The sequence below is a fragment of the Oncorhynchus nerka genome, linkage group LG20 (genome assembly GCF_034236695.1).
Source record: "Oncorhynchus nerka isolate Pitt River linkage group LG20, Oner_Uvic_2.0, whole genome shotgun sequence".
NCBI classification, from domain to species: domain Eukaryota; kingdom Metazoa; phylum Chordata; class Actinopteri; order Salmoniformes; family Salmonidae; genus Oncorhynchus; species Oncorhynchus nerka.
Genome location: NC_088415.1, coordinates 35584236 through 35603040, shown reverse-complemented (window position 1 = coordinate 35603040; position 18805 = coordinate 35584236). Strand labels below are relative to the sequence as shown.

The 18805-nt window shown below is 42.2% G+C and overlaps 1 protein-coding gene across 2 annotated transcripts; it reads right to left on the bottom strand.

Moving 5' to 3' along the window:
- Positions 1-1081: 1081 nt before the first annotated feature.
- LOC115102370 (G-patch domain and KOW motifs-containing protein-like) lies at positions 1082-18805 on the bottom strand. 2 transcript variants are annotated; one of them, XM_029622269.1, is made up of 11 exons: positions 18560-18805; positions 10961-11148; positions 10696-10835; positions 5486-5592; positions 3657-3858; positions 3261-3393; positions 2422-2599; positions 2048-2159; positions 1856-1925; positions 1645-1730; positions 1082-1512 (listed from the first exon to the last, which is right to left on the bottom strand). In XM_029622269.1, exons 1-11 carry the CDS (start codon positions 18769-18771, stop codon positions 1384-1386), a joined length of 1557 nt encoding a protein of 518 aa, XP_029478129.1. In that variant the 5' UTR covers positions 18772-18805; the 3' UTR covers positions 1082-1383. The 2 variants fall into 2 exon arrangements, with proteins under 2 accessions (XP_029478129.1, XP_029478130.1); XM_029622270.1 differs by having other exon boundaries at positions 1082-1508.

The following is an 18805-nucleotide window of genomic DNA, read 5'->3' as shown; positions in this document are numbered from 1 at the left end:
CATGGCAAATTAAGGGCATCATTCTGAATATATTAGTATTACCATATATATATATGTATATCACAAAAGTGAGTACACCCCTCACATTTTTGTAAATATTTAAGTATATATTTTCATGTGACAACACTGAAGAAATTACACTTTGCTACAATGTAAAGTAGTGAGTGTACAGCTTGTATAAGTGTAAATTTGCTGTCCCCTCAATAACTCAACCGCTGGCAACAAAAGTGAGTACACCCCTAAGTGAAAATGTCCAAATTGGGCCCAAAGTGTCAATGTTGTGTGTGGCCACCATCATTTTCCAGCACTGCCTTAAAACCCTCTTGGGCATGGAGTTCACCAGAGCTTCACATGTTGCCACTAGTCCTCCTCCATGACGACATCACGGAGCTGGTGGATGTTAGACCTTGCACTCTTCCACCTTCCGTTTGAGGATGCCCCACAGATGCTCAATAGGGTTTAGGTCTGGTGTCATGCTTGGCCAGTCCATCACCTTTACCCTCAGCTTCTTTAGCAAGGCAGTGGTCGTCTTGGAGGCGTGTTTGGTCGTTGTGTTGCAATACTGCCCTGCGGACCAGTCTCCGAAGGGAGGGAATCATGCTCTGCTTCAGTATGTCACAGTACATGTTGGCATTCATGGTTCCCTCAATGAATTGTAGCTCCCCAGTCCCGGCAGCACTCATGCAGCCCCAGACCACGACACTCCCACCACCATGCTTGACTGTAGACAAGACACACTTGTCTTTGTACTCCTCACCTGGTTGCCGCCACACACGCTTGACACCATCTGATCCAGACTGAGGTCTTCAGTCAACTTAGTGTATGTAAACTTCTGACCCACTGGAATTGTGATATAGTGAAAATCTGTCTCAACAATTGTTGGAAAAATGACTTGTCATGCACAAAGTAGATGTCCTGACTGACTTGGCAAAACTATAGTTTGTGAACAAGAAATTTGTGGAGTGGTTGAAAAATGAGTTAGACTCCAACCGAAGTAAACTTCAACTGTATTGCCAACAGCATGATTGTGCCATTACTGTTGTAATATTGCCACTTGAGTCAGGACAAAGGACAAAATGGCTTTGCTGTTGACATGATTTTATTACAAAGATACACTGACAAAAGTTACTCACTGTACATACACACTCTTGCATTTTATGACCAAACTTTGTAAAATGAAAACGACATATGTTTGGGGCAGGTTGAGATCAGTGTTGAAGTGGAGGATAAACGCTCTTGCGGTTTACACAACTTTTTATTTTGCGCAAGCGTTTACCCACCTAATGTGGGAAAAATGCATCGAACGTATAGGGAGAGTTACTTTATTCCCCCCACCAATATTTTAACAGTACATCACTAGTTATATGGTAAAAGCAGAGGGTGTCAGTGATCTCCCCCTCCTACGTAATGGCAGATGGAGTCATAGTCCAGGGTGAAGACTTTCTCCTCATATCTGTCCAGCTGCACCATGGCTCTGCTCCTGTCTCGGTCCCTCTGGAGAATACGACCTACCTGGAACACACCATGTCATTAACTACAGACACTTCAACATTTTGTACTGCTTCAATCCAATCAGTAATGAAACAAATCCGCATGGATATTTTACAGGCAAAGTGATAACGATGAACCCATCCACTCACTCACCTGCCCCCTGTGTTCGCCAAGTACAACCATGATGTCCTCAGAGTCAGTCTTTGGCACAATGGTCTCCAGCATCGTCTGTTTCACATCTATGTTATCATGAAGACATAAAGGCATCATTGAAGGAAAAAATAGATGAGTAGAGGGAACACCAGTTATAAGAATATGGGTTGGAGTAGGTAAAATGTAATTCAGCAGTAAACCTTGAACTCACCATCTAAGAATCTGCCCTCCTCAGTACGACACACACAGATGTTTGGCGACAAGACATCCTCTATTTGCATCTTCAAAAAACAGCATAGGACATTCATTAAACTGATTCTGAAGATCAACAACACAGAACTGTAGTGGGCTGTAAAGTGTCAACAGGCAATGAATTGTGTACCAGTGGCCCTAGTGTTAATACCTTTGAATTGTAGTATTTTCCCCCTTTGAAGGCTTTATCTACAAAGCGAACTTTCAGGTCCCTCTGGAGCCAGGAGGGGGCAGCAGGAGGTAGCTTTGCCTGGGGCTTCTCTCTAAGGAGAGAAGGGAAAAGGTGATAAACAAAACAAATCCATTTGAAGCAATTATTTAGTCTCAAATCATTTCATTATGTGTTATCAAATTAAATGGTATGAGTAAATAATTGCTTTAGATTGAGAATTTATGAAGGATTACGATAATCCAACATAAACATGAATAATCCAAGTCATTAGTTAACCTCTTGTATTTCATTTTTGACATTTTTTTATGAATCCAACACTTCCAACCTCAGCCCATATTTTCAGGATCCTCTACCTGTCCTGACTAGAATCCCGATGTTTCCTTTTTCTCTGGTCCTTCCCTCCATCCCTGTCCGTCTCAGAAGATCTACTTTTCTTCCTCTCCTCTTCCTTATTACTCCTCCTCTCTTTCTCCTCCCGTCTCTGCTGCTCCTTCTCTTTCTCCTTCTCTTTGTGGGCCCTGCTGAGGCGACCTGATTGGTAGAAAGATAGTGTTACAATTGCAACGTCACAAACAGTCCAAGGGGGCTCCATTAAACAGTTTCATCACAATGATCAAGCAGTCTCATCTGCATTATTGCTATGGTAGTGCCGATACATATTGACCTATTCAGCAATAACAAATAGGCCACATGAGAGCAGTACAATTTGCCTGTTCACAAACAACGGTACCAGTGTATATTTGACGGCCATTGCTTATGTGTGAACCTCCCTCCGCTCCAGAAACGGGTCCTTCTGATTACTGACAATAAGAGCAGTGACAGCATGGCTGTTTTGGGTTGGAATGGTAAAAGGCCATATGGCTCCTTTTCACACAGAGGCTCAAATGTCACTTAGCTAAAGGAGAGAGAGCGAGCCTGTGGAATCAGCCCAGCTCATCACTCAACAACAGACCAGTCTGCCCTTCGGCTGTTTTTTTCCCCTTGTTCTGGTCTAGAACCTTCCATCCATGTAGTGAGTGGGTGTCTCAGTATTGCCAAGACAATATTGGAAATAGTCATGGAAAGAACATTTCCATGACCCTGTATGACATCGGTTTGCTCAACTAAATTATTCCAATATTTTACGGTAAACAGGTTCAATGTCATTTCAGAGAGCAATCACAAAACTGACATGGTGGTAGGAGAGACTTACTGAGGTCTTTGCCGTTTTTGTCATATTCTGTGCGGTCAACCAGTTTCAGTGCATATTGACTGATTGTCACAGTCTTGCTACCAATCGCAAGCTTGACCACTACTCGTGCATTGTCCGGATCAACTCCTTCAATCTGTAACATAGGAATGTTGGGGCAATAGGAGGGGTGTTGCGAGGAGGGGGAGACAAAACAGTCCATCAGTGTGCAAAGGCACAAGTAGAGAGACAGTTACATGTGAGCAAAGTAAAGCTAATTGTCTTGCTCTGAAACAACAACTATATGACGCCTAAGATGGCCTACGAGATAGTGATATGCCACAGTGTCATGTTCTCAGGAGATTGCTGTTGCTTTCTGTAGTTCCAGAGAGTCCAGACAAACAAAGCCAGATATCTCACCTTCCCGTACAGGTCCTTGTGTGCTCCAGACTCCACCAGCACATGGCCTCCAGGCCCCAGGACCAGGGTCTCCTCCTTCCGCTCATCACCTGGCTTGGGAGGCCTCCGGGGCCCGCTGGGCTCCAGGTCCCGTATAGCAGAGCGGTCAGCTCCCAGACCCAGACCCTTCGGCCTCAGTTGATGCTCTATGGGCTTCACATCCCTAGAGCGAGAGGGGAGAGAGAGATATTAGGTGGGAGCAGGGTGAAAGTAGATTCTTCCTGGTACGGGATCCCTCCTGTGTGTGAATTAGCTTTTTAAAATCTACTTTATTTTTTATTATTGAATGACATATGGAATCTGTATTCATTTCATAGCATCTCTATGGGCCTAATAGTCAAGATTTGTCCTTTAACTTTTCAAATGTATTAGCCTACCTTTTCATGTGGCATAAACACAACCGGTCATGCATTAATCCGATTGTCAAACAATTACTTCAAAAAGGCTCATGTAGTCTACATGTGCATGTTACTCAAGGACAGTGTTTTTTCAGCCTCATTCAGATATTTTTCTGATTATAATTTCCAACATTTTGTTAGTCAACTTGTCTATAATTAGATAGCCTACATGCAGCTTCTCTTCTGTCATTACTTGATGCTTGTCTAGAATTCTAAATAAAGCCTTGCTCCCCAGAACAATGTCATAAATCGAAAGAATGATCAATGCATCATCAAAAATCTAGTTGACATCGGTAAAGTTCTTTCATTCCTGCTTCTCTCACGGAGCGAGGATTTAGGGACAATGGAGATTTCCAAATGATGCCAGTTTGCCGGTTTCAAGGAAATCAAAAGCTTTGAAAACGATCCAACATGTTTCTGATAGTATTTCAGTTCATCTTGGATGCATATTTTATGTGGTCGAAAATGAAACTGTCAGCTTTAAAGTTGCTGAAAGAAATTGCTCGTTTAGGCTACACAACAGGTCCCTAAGCGCATATTTTCATTCTTTCAAGATGCTGAAAGGAATCCTATTTCTCTACTCCTATTCCTGAGACAAAATGTAGATTTGTTCTGTAATTTTACTGCGAGGAACACTTCATTCAGCAGAAGTTATTATAATAGGCTACATGTGAGGCCTACAGTCAGTGTCCAGACATCAGTTCCTATTCCAACAATTAGGCTACTCCCCTCTAAAACAATTCCCGCGTCCATACAGTGCCATTTGATAGGCCTAAAAGTAGAGAGACATCACTTACAAAACACCAAAAAGTGTTATGAATGACATTGACAATTGCCCATTCATTAGGTCTACACAAGTCAATTAGATCATTTTCCATGCGGTCATGATAAAGTGTAATAGCCTACAGTTTTCATGGAATCTGTGTATTAATGAACGTGATAGGCTCATGTTTTACCGGTATTGCGTAGCCCACACTATTTGCTTTGCTGGGACTTCGTACCGGACCGTTCCGGCTTACTGTCAACCCTGGGTGGGAGTGAACTAGGAAGTACAATGGGATGAGGTCGACCCCTATGTCTATGAGTCAATGGGTTTATATTTGCAGCCTAGCAAACAGATGGGCTTGAAGATTAAAAACAACAGTGGCCAACCACAGTAAGATTGCATTACTAAAACTACATTATTTACTGTACTCTGAGGAAAACAGCATAATCATCTCATGTCATTACTTATTTTCTGTAATACAAGTCCGATGCCAAAAACCTGATGCAACAAGAGTGGATAATATTGGCATTATAAATAAAGCAGACATAGCAAACCAGATATTTTAAAGGCATTAAAAATAACACGGATATTGGGGATGAAGACTGACTATGAGAGAGAATACGCACTGTTTGAAGGTCCGCCCGATGCCCTCTCCGGCCTTCCAGCCCATCCCCTTCAGCATGGCTAACCCGTACACCTCCACAGGAACACTGTCATAGTCTGCCTCTGTGGACTGAAGACACACGTCACATTCTATATGCAGTCTCAGATAGTGAGAAAAACAGACATCACTCTTTACACACCTACTGGTAGAGTCTAATGCGCTGTACATCTGATTGTCACTTGTGTCAGCCTGCCAGATAGTGTTTCTATAGACTGACAGATGCTTGTGCATGTCCGGACTCCATACACAGACAGAAATAGCTGATTCCAATGTTGTTGTTATACAATCCTTTGGCTCTAGGCTGACAGACTCAGTCAGACCAAGTTGACTGAGGTCACCAACCACATCAGTGGTAGTGTAGAGACATGCCGCTGTCATTATTGTGGGTGCCGTCTGTCCCAGTGCCATGCTCCTCACTAGCTCCCTTATGGGCTCTGTCTGCTCTAGGGGAAGCTGGGATCACACAATAGTAGGAGAAGCATAGAGGTGGAATGAGCCAGCTCCTCAGCCCCTCCCTAATACAGTACATTCAGAAAGTATTCATACCCCTTGACTTATTCCACATGGTTGTGTTACAGCCTGCATTCAACATAAATAAATAATAATTCTCATCTACACGCAATAACCCATAATGATAAAGTGACTTTTAGAAAATGAAATCTCATTTACCTAAGTATTCACACCCCCAGTCAATACTTTGTAGAATTCATTTCCCACAGTCTGGTGGAAAGCAGACTGAACGAGGTTTTCCTCTAGGATTTTTTCTGTGCTTAGCTCCCTTAGTTTATTTTTTGTCTTGAAAAACTCCCCAGTCCTTAGTGATTATAAGTATACCCATAACATGATGCAGCCACCACTTATGCTTGAAAATATGTAGAGTGGTACTCAGTAATGTTTTTTTTTTTTAATTTTATTTCACCTTTATTTAACCAGGTAGGCAAGTTGAGAACAAGTTCTCATTTACAATTGCGACCTGACCAAGATAAAGCAAAGCAGTTCGACATATACAACAACACAGAGTTACACATGGAATAAACTAAACATACAGTCAATAATACAGTAGAAAAATAAGTATATATACAATGTGAGCAAGTGAGGTGAGATAAGGGAGGTGAAGGCAAAAAAAGGCCATGGTGGCAAAGTAAATACAATATAGCAAGTAAAACACTGAAATGGTTGATTTGCAGTGGAAGAATTTGCAAAGTAGAAATATAAATAATGGGGTGCAAAGGAGCAAAATTAAAAAATAATAAATACAGTAGGGAAAGAGGTAGTTGTTTTGGGCTAAATTATAGATGGGCTATGTATAGGTGCAGTAATCTGTGAGCTGCTTTGAGTTTCAGAGATTTTTGTAGTTTGTTCCAGTCATTGGCAGCAGAGAAATGGAAGGAGAGGTGGCCAAAGGAAGAATTGGTTTTGGGGGTGACCAGAGAGATATAACTGCTGGAGCGCATGCTACAGGTGGGTGCTGCTATAGTGACCAGCGAGCTGAGATAATGGGGGACTTTACCTAAAGGGGTCTTATAGATGACCTGGAGCCAGTGGGTTTGGCGACGAGTATGAAGCGAGGGCCAGCCAACAAGAGCGTACAGGTCGCAGTAGTGGGAAGTATATGGGGCTTTGGTGACAAAACGGATGGCACGGTGATAGACTGCATTCAATTTGTTGAGTAGGGTATTGGAGGCTATTTTGTAAATTACATCGCCGTAGTCGAGGATTGGTAGGATGGTCAGTTTTACAAGGGTATGTTTGGCAGCATGAGTGAAGGATGCTTTGTTGCGGAATAGAAAGCCAATTCTAGATTTAACTTTGGATTGGAGATGTTCGATGTGAGCCTGGAAGGAGAGTTTACAGTCTAACCAGACACCTAGGTATTTGTAGTTGTCCACATATTCTAAGTCAGAACCGTCCAGAGTAGTGATGTTGGACAGGCGGGCAGGTGCAGGCAGCGATCGTTTGAAGAGCATGCATTTAGTTTTACTTGTATTTAAGAGCAATTGGAGGCCACGGAAAGAGAGTTGTATGGCATTGAAGCTCGCCTGGAGGGTTGTTAACAGTGTCCAAAGAAGGGCAAGAAGTATACAGAATGGTGTCGTCTGCGTAGAGGTGGATCAGACTCACCAGAGCAAGAATGTGTTGTATTTGCCCCAACCACAACACTTTGTATTCAGAAAAAAAAGTTAATTGCTTTGCCACATTTTTGGCAGTATTAATTTAGTACCTTTTTGCAAACAGGATGCATGTTTTGGAATAGTTTCATACGCTACAGGCTTCCTTCTTTTCACTGTCAATTAGGTTAGTATTGTGGAGTAACTTCAATGTTGTTGATTCATCCTCAGTTTTCTATCAAATCATTAAAACTCTATAACTGTTTTAAAGTCACCATTGGCCTCATGGTGAAATCCCCGAGTGGTTTCCTTCCTCTCTGGCAAACGTAGTTAGGAAAGATGACTGTATCATTGTAGTGACTGGGTGTAGTGATGCACCATCCAAGGTGAAATTAATAACTTCACCATGCTCAAAGGGATGTTCAATGTCTGCTTTAAAATATATATACAGTGGAGCAAAAAAGTATTTAGTCAGCCACCAATTATGCAAGTTCTCCCACTTAAAAAGATGAGAGGCCTGTCATTTTCATCATAGGTACACTTCAACTATGACAGACAAAATGAGAAAAGAAAATCCAGAAAATCACATTGTAGGATTTTTAATGAATTTATTCGCAAATAATGGTGGAAAATAAGTATTTGGTCACCTACCAACAAGCAAGATTTCTGGCTCTCACAGACCTGTAACTTCTTCTTTAAGAGGCTCCTCTGTCCTCCACTCGTTACCTGTATTAATGGCACCTGTTTGAACTTGTTATCAGTATAAAAGACACCTGTCCACAACCTCCAACAGTCACACTCCAAACTCCACTATGGCCAAGACCAAAGAGCTGTCAAAGGACACCAGAAACAAAATTGTAGACCTGCACCAGGCTGGGAAGACTGAATCTGCAATAGGTAAGCAGCTTGGTTTGAAGAAATCAACTGTGGGAGCAATTATTAGGAAATGGAAGACATACAAGACCACTGATAATCTCCCTCGATCTGGGGCTCCACGCAAGATCTCACCCCGTGGGGTCAAAATGATCACAAGAACGGTGAGCAAAAATCCCAGAACCACACGGGGGGGACCTAGTGAATGACCTGCAGAGAGCAGGGACCAAAGTAACAAAGCCTACCATCAGTAACACACTACGCCGCCAGGGACTCAAATCCTGCAGTGCCAGACGTGTCCCCCTGCTTAAGCCAGTACATGTCCAGGCCCGTCTGAAGTTTGCTAGAGAGCATTTGGATGATCCAGAAGAAGATTGGGAGAATGTCATATGGTCAGATGAAACCAAAATAGAACTTTTTGGTAAAAACTCAACTCGTCATGTTTGGAGGACAAAGAATGTTGAGTTCCATCCAAAGAACACCATACCTACTGTGAAGCATGGGGGTGGAAACATCGTGCTTTGAGGCAGTTTTTCTGCAAAGGGACCAGGACGACTGATCCGTGTAAAGGAAAGAATGAATGGGGCCATGTATCGTGAGATTTTGAGTGAAAACCTCCTTCCATCAGCAAGGGCATTGAAGATGAAACGTGGCTGGGTCTTTCAGCATGACAATGATCCCAAACACACCGCCCGGGCAACGAAGGAGTGGCTTCGTAAGAAGCATTTCAAGGTCCTGGAGTGGCCTAGCCAGTCTCCAGATCTCAACCCCATAGAAAATCTTTGGAGGGAGCTGAAAGTCCGTGTTGCCCAGCAACATCCCCAAAACATCACTGCTCTAGAGGAGATCTGCATGGAGGAATGTGCCAAAATACCAGCAACAGTGTGAAAACCTTGTGAAGACTTACAGAAAACGTTTGACCTCTGTCATTGCCAACAAAGGGTATATAACAAAGTATTGAGATAAACTTTTGTTATTGACCAAATACTTATTTTCCACCATAATTTGCAAATAAATTCATTAAAAATCCTACAATGTGATTTTCTGGATTTTTTCCCCTCATTTTGTCTGTCATAGTTAAAGTGTACCTATGATGAAAATTACATTTTCAAGTGGGATTATTTTTAAGTGGGAGAACTTGCACAATTGGTGGCTGACCAAATACTTTTTTGCCCCACTGTATATATTCCCCATTTACCAAAAGTTGCCCTTTGCGAGGCATTGGAAAACTTTCCTGGTCGAATCTGTGTTTGAAATTCACTGCTTGACTGAGGTACCTTACAGATAATTGTATGTGTGGGGTACAGAGATGAGGTAGTCATTAAAAAAACAATGTTAAACAATATTTTTGCGCACACACACAGAGAGTCCATGCAACTCATTATGTGACTTGTTAAGCACATGTTTACTCAGTTTTTAATGTTACATTTCAGTTTTTAATACTTAACCTTTTTTTTATTCGAAAAACATAATTGAAATGACATTATGAGGCATTGTCTGTAGGTCAGTGACAAAAAATAATTTAAATGTAATCAATTTTAAATTCAGGCTGTAACATCAAAATGTGGAAAAATGTCAAGGGGTATGAATACTTTCTGAAGGCCCTGTATCTAGAGTCAAGACAGATGTGAGATGACAGTGATGAGAGGGTGGCGGATGGGTGATGAGGAAGAGATGCACAAAGGAAGATGACTGTTGGTCTCTAGGGAGAGGGAGGGCAAGCCAGTGTCATCTCGTTCGTAAGACGCTGTCAGATTTGAAGTGAGTACGTGTCATGCACGCACACACACACACTTCTCTGTTGGCACGGTTCGTTTTGGTGGAAATATTCTGCGGTCAGCACTTTCACACAGTCTCTGGTTTCAGTCCCAGTTAAACTGGTCAGTCCACCTCCATCTGTCATCGCAGACATTCTGTTGATCTGACTTTCACACACTTGTTAATCCATCGCGCACTCTCATTCACTCATGCTTATCATAACTTTCCATCTCTGTTTAGGAATCAACTTCTCTCTCGTAACCTGACACAACTTTCAGTCGCCCTCTGTTAAAGTTGCCCGTCCTAATTTGACTTCACACATAACATTTGCTGTGAAAATGCATTGAATTTACTTCACAGTCTATTGACACAACAAGACCCAAGAACCAGATGGTAACGGATAAGGTTCCTCTGACCCTCGCCCCATACTTACAGACTCTGGTCGCAGGTCCACCTTGATGTGGTCTCCATCCTCAAACCCCTGTGGAGCCTGGTTCTGCATCAGCAGGGGGATGGTGAGGTTGGGGTCTGCTTGGTCCCCATTTTTCCACTGGTCAAGCTGCCTCTGAGATTCTGAAAGAGAGATGTGATATTGAAAGAGTGATTCAAGTATTAACGGTGGATTCACACATTAGGATAAGGTGCTAATTTCTTAGTACTACTGAAGTAGTAACTGAAGCTGACACACAGACATGCACCTTCAATAATTTCTTTGACAGCCTGTGATTCCACGGAGTCCTGCTCCTGAGAGGGGGGTTGTGTTTTGGCCTTATCCCCCCCACCATCACCGTGCCCCTGGCCAGCTCTGTTTTCCTGCCTGCTGCACCAGCGATTCCTTTGGATGAGTGGAATGATCAGCTCCTTCGGCTTCTCCACAGGCTTGATACTAAGACAGACAAAGGAGGTAGAAGGAATTTACTAACTAGACAACAATTAGCCTTTGCAAAGCTATGTCCCAATTATCTCTCCTTCCTCCCAAAGGGTGCACTGGTTTGCTTTCCTTCACTGACTTGAAAGGAAATGACTGGTATAAGAGATAGTGAAAATTCCCACGAGCCCATGGCTCCACCAATCCAGATTTTTGGGAAGTAGTGAGGGATTGTACACATTCCAGGAGAAAGTAGATATTGGGATGCACCCCCAGGCCTTTTCTCAATTAGATTGACCCATTTCAAAAGGAGGACGCAAAGGTAAATCGAGGAGAGGCCGCGAGAGGGGAACGTCAATGACTGTTTATATGAATGGACAAAGCCATCGATCACGTGACACCATTCATTCCTATGTGTAGACTCAATAGTGCATTTGAAGCCAAGGGAGTCGGTTAAGATAGTAGCCTGTGTTTTTATTGTTTTTATTTTTTTGTTGTTGTGTGATTTGGACTAATCCCCTCTACAACACGGAACTCCACTAATCTACTGACGGAACGCAAGAGGTGGCTAACAACAGACCTCCATCCTATGCTTTGCTACCGATGTCCTGTGTAAGGATGACTCAATATGTCTTGTCATTTGTTAGTGTTTAGCTTATTTCAAGAGCCTCTAGTCCTGCTCACTATACCTTATCCAACTTATTAGTTCCACCACCCACACATGCAATGACATCTCCTGGTTTCAATGATGTTTCTAGAGACAATATCTCTCTCTTCATCACTCAATACCTAGGTTTACCTCCACTGTACTCACATCCTACCATACCTTTGTCTGTACATTATACCTTGATGCTATTTTATCGCCCCCAGAAACCTCCACTCTCTGTTCCAGACATTCTGAGACCAATTCTTATTGCTTTTAGTACCCTTATTCTTCTCCTCCAGATGTAGAGGTGAATCCAGGTGCAGTGCCTAGCTCCACTCCTATTCCCCAGGCGCTTTTGATGACTTCTGTAACCGTAATAGCCTTGGTTTCATGCATGTTAACATTAGAAGCCTCCTCCCTAAGTTTGTTCTTTTCACTGCTTTAGCACACTCTGCCAACCCGGATGTTCTAGCTGTGTCTGAATCCTGGCTTAGGAAGACCACCAAAAATTCAGAAATTTTAATTCCAAACTACAACATTTTCAGACAAGATAGAACTGCTTGTTGATCTACTGCAAAGATAGCCTGCAGAGTTCTGTCCTACTATCCAGGTCTGTACCCAAACAATTTGAACTTCTACTTTTAAAAATCCACCTCTCTAAAAACAAGTCTCTCACCGTTGCCGCCTGCTATAGACCACCCTCTGCCCCCAGCTGTGCTTCTGGACACCATAATTGCCCCCATCTATCTTCAGAGCTTGTGTTTAGGACTAAACTGGAACATGCTTAACACCCCAGCCATCCTACAATCTAAACTTGATGCCCTCAATCTCACACAAATTATCAATGAACCTACCAGGTACCCCCAAAGCCTTAAACACGGGCAATAGCTAACCAACTTCCCCTCTAAATACACCTCTGCTGTCTTCAACCAAGATCTGATCACTGCCTCATTGCCTGCATCCGTAATGGGTCAGCGGTCAAACGACCTCCACTCATTAAAACGCTCCCTGAAACACTTGCAAGTGTCCTGGAAGGATATTGATCTCATCCCATTAGAGGATGCCTGGATATTTTTAAAAATGCCTTCCTAACAATGTTAAATAAACATGCCCCATTCAAGAAAATTAGAACCAGGAACAGATATAGCCCTGGTTCTCCCCAGACCTGACTGCCCTTAACCAACACAAAAACATCCTATGGCGTTCTGCAAGCACAACAGCCCCTGATATGCAGCTGTTCAGGGAAGCTAGAAACCGTTATACACAGGCAGTTAGAAAAGCCAAGGCTAGCTTTTTCAAGCAGAAATTTGCTTCCTGCAACACTAACTCTAAAAGTTCTGGGACACTGTAAAGTCCATGGAGAATAAGAACACCTCCTCCCAGCTGCCCACTGCACTGAAGATAGGAAACACTGTCACCACTGATAAATCCACCATAATTGAGAATTTCAATAAGCATTTAAAACACGGCTGGCCATGCTTTCCACCTGGCAACTCCTACCCCGGTCAACAGCACTGCCCAAGCCTTCCCCATTTCTCCTTCTCCCAAATCCATTCAGCTGAAGTTCTGAAAGAGCTGAAAAATCTGGACCCCTACAAATCAGCCGGGCTAGACAATCTGGACCCTTTCTTTCTAAAATTATCTGCCGAAATTGTTGCCACCCCTATTACTAGCCTGTTCAACCTCTCTTTCGTGTCATCTGAGATTCCCAAAGATTGGAAAGCAGCTGCGGTCATCCCCCTCTTCAAAGGGGGGACACTCTTGACCCAAACTGCTACAGACCTATATCTATCCTACCATGCCTTTCTAAGGTCTTCGAAAGCCAAGTCAACAAACAGATTACCGACCATAATCTCACCATACCTTCTCTGCTATGCAATCTGGTTTCAGAGCTGGTCATGGGTGCACCTCAGCCACGCTCAAGGTCCTAAACGATATCTTAACCGCCATCGATAAGAAACATTACTGTGCAGCCGTATTCATTGATCTGGCCAAGGCTTTCGACTCTGTCAACCACCACATCCTTATCGGCAGACTCGACAGCCTTGGTTTCTCAAATGATTGCCTCGCCTGGTTCACCAACTACTTCTCTGATAGAGTTCAGTGTGTCAAATCGGAGGGTCTGCTGTCCGGACCTCTGGCAGTCTCTATGGGGGTGCCACAGGGTTCAATTCTTGGACCGACTCTCTTCTCTGTATACATCAATGAGGTCGCTCTTGCTGCTGGTGAGTCTCTGATCCACCTCTACGCAGACGACACCATTCTGTATACTTCCGGCCCTTCTTTGGACACTGTGTTAACAACCCTCCAGGCAAGCTTTGCCATACAACTCTCCTTCCGTGGCCTCCAATTGCTCTTAAATACAAGTAAAACTAAATGCATGCTCTTCAACCGATCGCTACCTGCACCTACCCGCCTGTCCAACATCACTACTCTGGACGGCTCTGACTTAGAATACGTGGACAACTACAAATACTTAGGTGTCTGGTTAGACTGTAAACTCTCCTTCCAGACCCATATCAAACATCTCCAATCCAAAGTTAAATCTAGAATTGGCTTCTATTTCGCAACAAAGCATCCTTCACTCATGCTGCCAAACATACCCTTGTAAAATTGACCATCCTACCAATCCTCGACTTTGGCGATGTCATTTACAAAATAGCCTCCAATACCCTACTCAACAAATTGGATGCAGTCTATCACAGTGCTATCCGTTTTGTCACCAAAGCCCCATATACTACCCACCATTGATAATTTTGCACGCCAAACCCACTGGCTCCATGTCATCTACAAGACCCTGCTAGGTAAAGTCCCCCCTTATCTCAGCTCGCTGGTCACCATAGCATCTCCCACCTGTAGCACACGCTCCAGCAGGTATATCTCTCTAGTCACCCCCAAAACCAATTCTTTCTTTGGCCGCCTCTCCTTCCAGTTCTCTGCTGCCAATGACTGGAACGAACTACAAAAATCTCTTAAATTGGAAACACTTATCTCCCTCACTAAAGCACCAACTGTCAGAGCATCTTACAGATTACTGCACCTGTACATAGCCCACCTATAATTTAGCCCAAACAACTACCTCTTTCCCAACTGTATTTAATTTATTTATTTATTTTGCTCCTTTGCACCCCATTATTTTTATTTCTACTTTGCACATTCTTCCATTGCAATACTACCATTCCAGTGTTTTACTTGCTATATTTTACCTCCCTTCTCACCTAATTTTCACATTGTATATAGACTTGTTTTTTTTTTTTTTTGTTTTTTTTGTTTTTTTTTACTGTATTATTGACTGTATGTTTGTTTTACTCCATGTGTAACTCTGTGTCGTTGTATGTGTCGAACTGCTTTGCTTTATCTTGGCCAGGTCGCAATTGTAAATGAGAACTTGTTCTCAACTTGCTTACCTGGTTAAATAAAGGTGAAATAAAATAAATAAAATAAAGATGGTGTCTAATGTGGTAAATTTATGGAGACATACATTTGAGTTTGAGCTACTCCAGAAAGTAACGTTGCAAGCTAGCTCAGTACTGCCCCCTCTCATTGAGTATATCAAGATACTGCAGGCTGCCGTTAGATACAAAGTCAATTATCCTTATTACTTTTCCTTATAACTTCTTTAAAATAATTGGTTCAAGGACATACATCTGATGTAATAGAAGCAATTATTGGTACTGTGATTGTCTTCAAGAAATGTATTTATTTACATGAAGATGGACCACGAAGATTGCCATTTTCCCCTTCACTATAATGGGGGATTCTGTTCTCTGCAAACAATGCCTGCAGTACCGAGGTCGGCCTTGAACGTTGTGGGTTCAATGAGAGGGGGCAGTTGTTCTGGTGAATGTGGACAAAAATGGCTTGTGTAAAACATACTGAACATCGTGCAATGTGAATGGGCTAAATAACAATGTGATTTAAATGTGTTTTCTAAAGTTGATTATTATAATAATAATAATAATAATAATAATAATAAGGCTATTAACTATTTTCCTTTTTTGATATTGTTAAATAAAATTCTAAGTCTGCTAACATTTCCTAATAACATTTTACAAATTTCGACCATTATTATTTTTTACCATCTTCATTGCGGGACCTCTATTTTGAAGAGAAATCGCAAGCCTCACACAGGAGGCTGATAGACTGATAGAGACATACCCCAAGCGACTTACAGCTGTAATCGCAGCAAAAGGTGGCGCTACAAAGTATTAACTTAAGGGGGCTGAATAATTTTGCACGCCCAATTTTTCAGTTTTTGATTTGTTAAAAAAGTTTGAAATATCCAATAAATGTCGTTCCACTTCATGATTGTGTCCCACTTGTTGTGATTCTTCACAAAAAAATACAGTTTTATATCTTTATGTTTGAAGCCTGAAATGTGGCAACAGGTCGCAAAGTTCAAGGGGGCCAAATACTTTCGCAAGGCACTGTACCTTCAAACTCAGTGTCTCTTTGCTTGACATCATTGGAAAATGGTTCATCCTTGGGAGCAATTTCCAAACACCTGAAGGTACCACATTCATCTGTACAAACAATAGTACTCAAGTACAAACACCATGGGACCACGCAGCCGTCATACCGCTCAGGAAGGAGACGCGTTCTGTCTCCTAGAGATGAACGTACTTTGGTGTGAAAAGTGCAAATCAATCCCAGAACAAGAGCAAAGGACCTTGTGAAGATGCTGGAGGAAACGGGTACAAAAGTATCTATATCCACAGTAAAACGAGTCCTATATCGACATGACCTGAAAGGCCGCTCAGCAAGGAAGAAGCCACTGCTCCAAAACCGCCATAAAAAAGCCAGACTACGGTTGGAACCGCACATGGGGACAAAGCTCTTACTTTTTGGAGAAAAGTCCTCTGGTCTGATGAAACAAAAATAGAATGGTTTGGCCATAATAACCATCGTTATGTTTGGAGGAAAAATGGGGAGGCTTGCAAGCCGAAGAACACCATCACAACCATGAAGCACGGGGGTGGCAGCATCATGTTGTAGGGGTGCTTTGCTGCAGGAGGGACTGGTGCACTTCACAAAATAGATGGCATCATGAGGTAGGAAAATGATGTGGATATATTGAAGCAACATCTCAAGACATCAGTCAGGAAGTTAAAGCTTGGTCGCAAATGGGTCTTTCAAATGGACAATGACCCCAAGCATACTTCCAAAGTTGTGGCAAAATGGCTTAAGGACAACAAAGTCAAGGTATTGGAGTGGCCATCACAAAGCCCTGACCTCAATCCTATAGAAAATTTGTGAGCAGAACTGAAAAGGTGTGTGCGAGCAAGGAGGCCTACAAACCTGACTCAGTTACACCACCTCTGTTGGGAGGAATGGGCCAAAATTCACCTAACTTATTGTGGGAAGCTTGTGGAAGGCTACCCGAAACTTTTGACCCAAGTTAAACAATTTAAAGGCAATGATACCAAATACTAATTGAGTGTAGGTAAACGTCTGACCCACTGGGAATGTGATGAAAGAAATAAAAGCCGAAATAAATAATTCTCTACTATTATTCTGACATTTCACATTCTTAAAATAAAGTGGTGATCCTAACTGACCTAAAAAACAGGGAATTTTTACTGGGATTAAATGTCAGGAATTGTGAAAAACTGAGTTTAAATGTATTTGGCTAAAGTGTATGTAAACTTCCGAATTCCACTGTAGGTGTCCTAACCTACCTCTTTCTGGTAATACATTCAATGTAGTATTAGCCTTATATTTAACTGATTTGTGATGGGTTAAACATAAGAAGCTTCTAACCTTTGTCTCATGCGCAATACGCAAGCACCTGTACTCTGCTGGCCTCTCCTTAAAAAAACACTTCTTAACTCTTGGAGTCTCATACAGGAAAAGCTAGACTCGAATAGCTTACTGGACATTGTTTTTTCACCATTACTTATACCAATAGACTATTGGAAGAGGGAAGCAAGCTCTGACAACTGTGGGACCTTTATATAGACAGGTGTGTGCTTTTTCAAATCATGTCCAATGAATTGAATTTATCACAGGTGGACTCCAATCAAGTTGTAGAAACATCTCAAGGATGATCAATGGAAACAGGATGCACCTGAGCTCAATTTCGAGTCTCACAGCAAAGGGTCTGAATATGTCTGTAAATAAGGTATCCGTTTTTATTTTTTAACACATTTGAAAAACTTTTATATTAAAAACTGTTTTTGCTTTATCGTGAGGTATTGATGAGGATTTATTTATTAAATCCATTTTAGAATAAGGCTGTAATGTAACAAAATGTGGAAAAAGGGAAGGGGTCTGAATACTTTCCGAACGCACTGTACAAATAGGCCCTATTATATTTCAAAATTAAAATCAAATTCGCAAATACTTGTAACTCTGTAGGCTACACGTGCTGAACCAGAATTGCATGTTCTCTTCTGAGCAATCATTGGAGAAGGGCCTTGGTCAGGGAGGTGACCAAGAAACCGATGGTCACTCTGACAGAGCTCCGGAGTTCCTCTGAATAGTAGCCAATGCTACTACAGAATAGTAACATGGACCAATATTTGTTTGCGGGCCGCCATATTACCAAAGAAGAAATGTAGCTACCGGCATGTAGCTACAACTCTACCGGCGAAGAGTTTCTTAACCGTAGTCTTTCCTACCGGTGGCTAAATACATAGCTAACTAGCGAATACATAAAGGGACAGCAACATGTTTATTCAACATATAGGCTAGTAACGTTATTAGCTGACTACTAGGCAACAATATGTATTAATGCAACTGTATTTAGACACCAACATTAGAAGCTAGCTAACGTTAGCTTACCTTAGCAATTCTTTCCCATCGACTCTGGTTAAATAATCTCGCTCATCTGCGTTGATAGCTTCATCCCGACTAGATTTTAATTTACTTACAGTTTTGCTAAAACCAAAAGATATAGCCCCTGATTTCCTCTCTCCTTGTTGTTGATGTGCATTAGATGTTGATGTATCAACAGGAACGTTCCTGCTGTTTTGCTCCTGTTGAGAGGCCGCCATGTTTGCAAGGCAAATGCTATTTGGGATGCTTGGG

What these genes read in the sequence shown, in the direction of transcription:
- LOC115102370 (XM_029622269.1), bottom strand. Translation starts at nt 18,771, where the DNA reads ATGGCGGCCTCTCAACAGGAGCAAAACAGCAGGAACGTTCCTGTTGAT. An exon ending in GATGGGAAAGAATTGCTAAG is followed by an intron (nt 11,149 to 18,559) that starts GTAAGCTAACGT and finishes TGTCTGTCTTAG; the next exon opens with TATCAAGCCTGTGGAGAAGC. An exon ending in CAAAAACGGCAAAGACCTCA is followed by an intron (nt 2,600 to 3,260) that starts GTAAGTCTCTCC and finishes TCTACCAATCAG; the next exon opens with GTCGCCTCAGCAGGGCCCAC.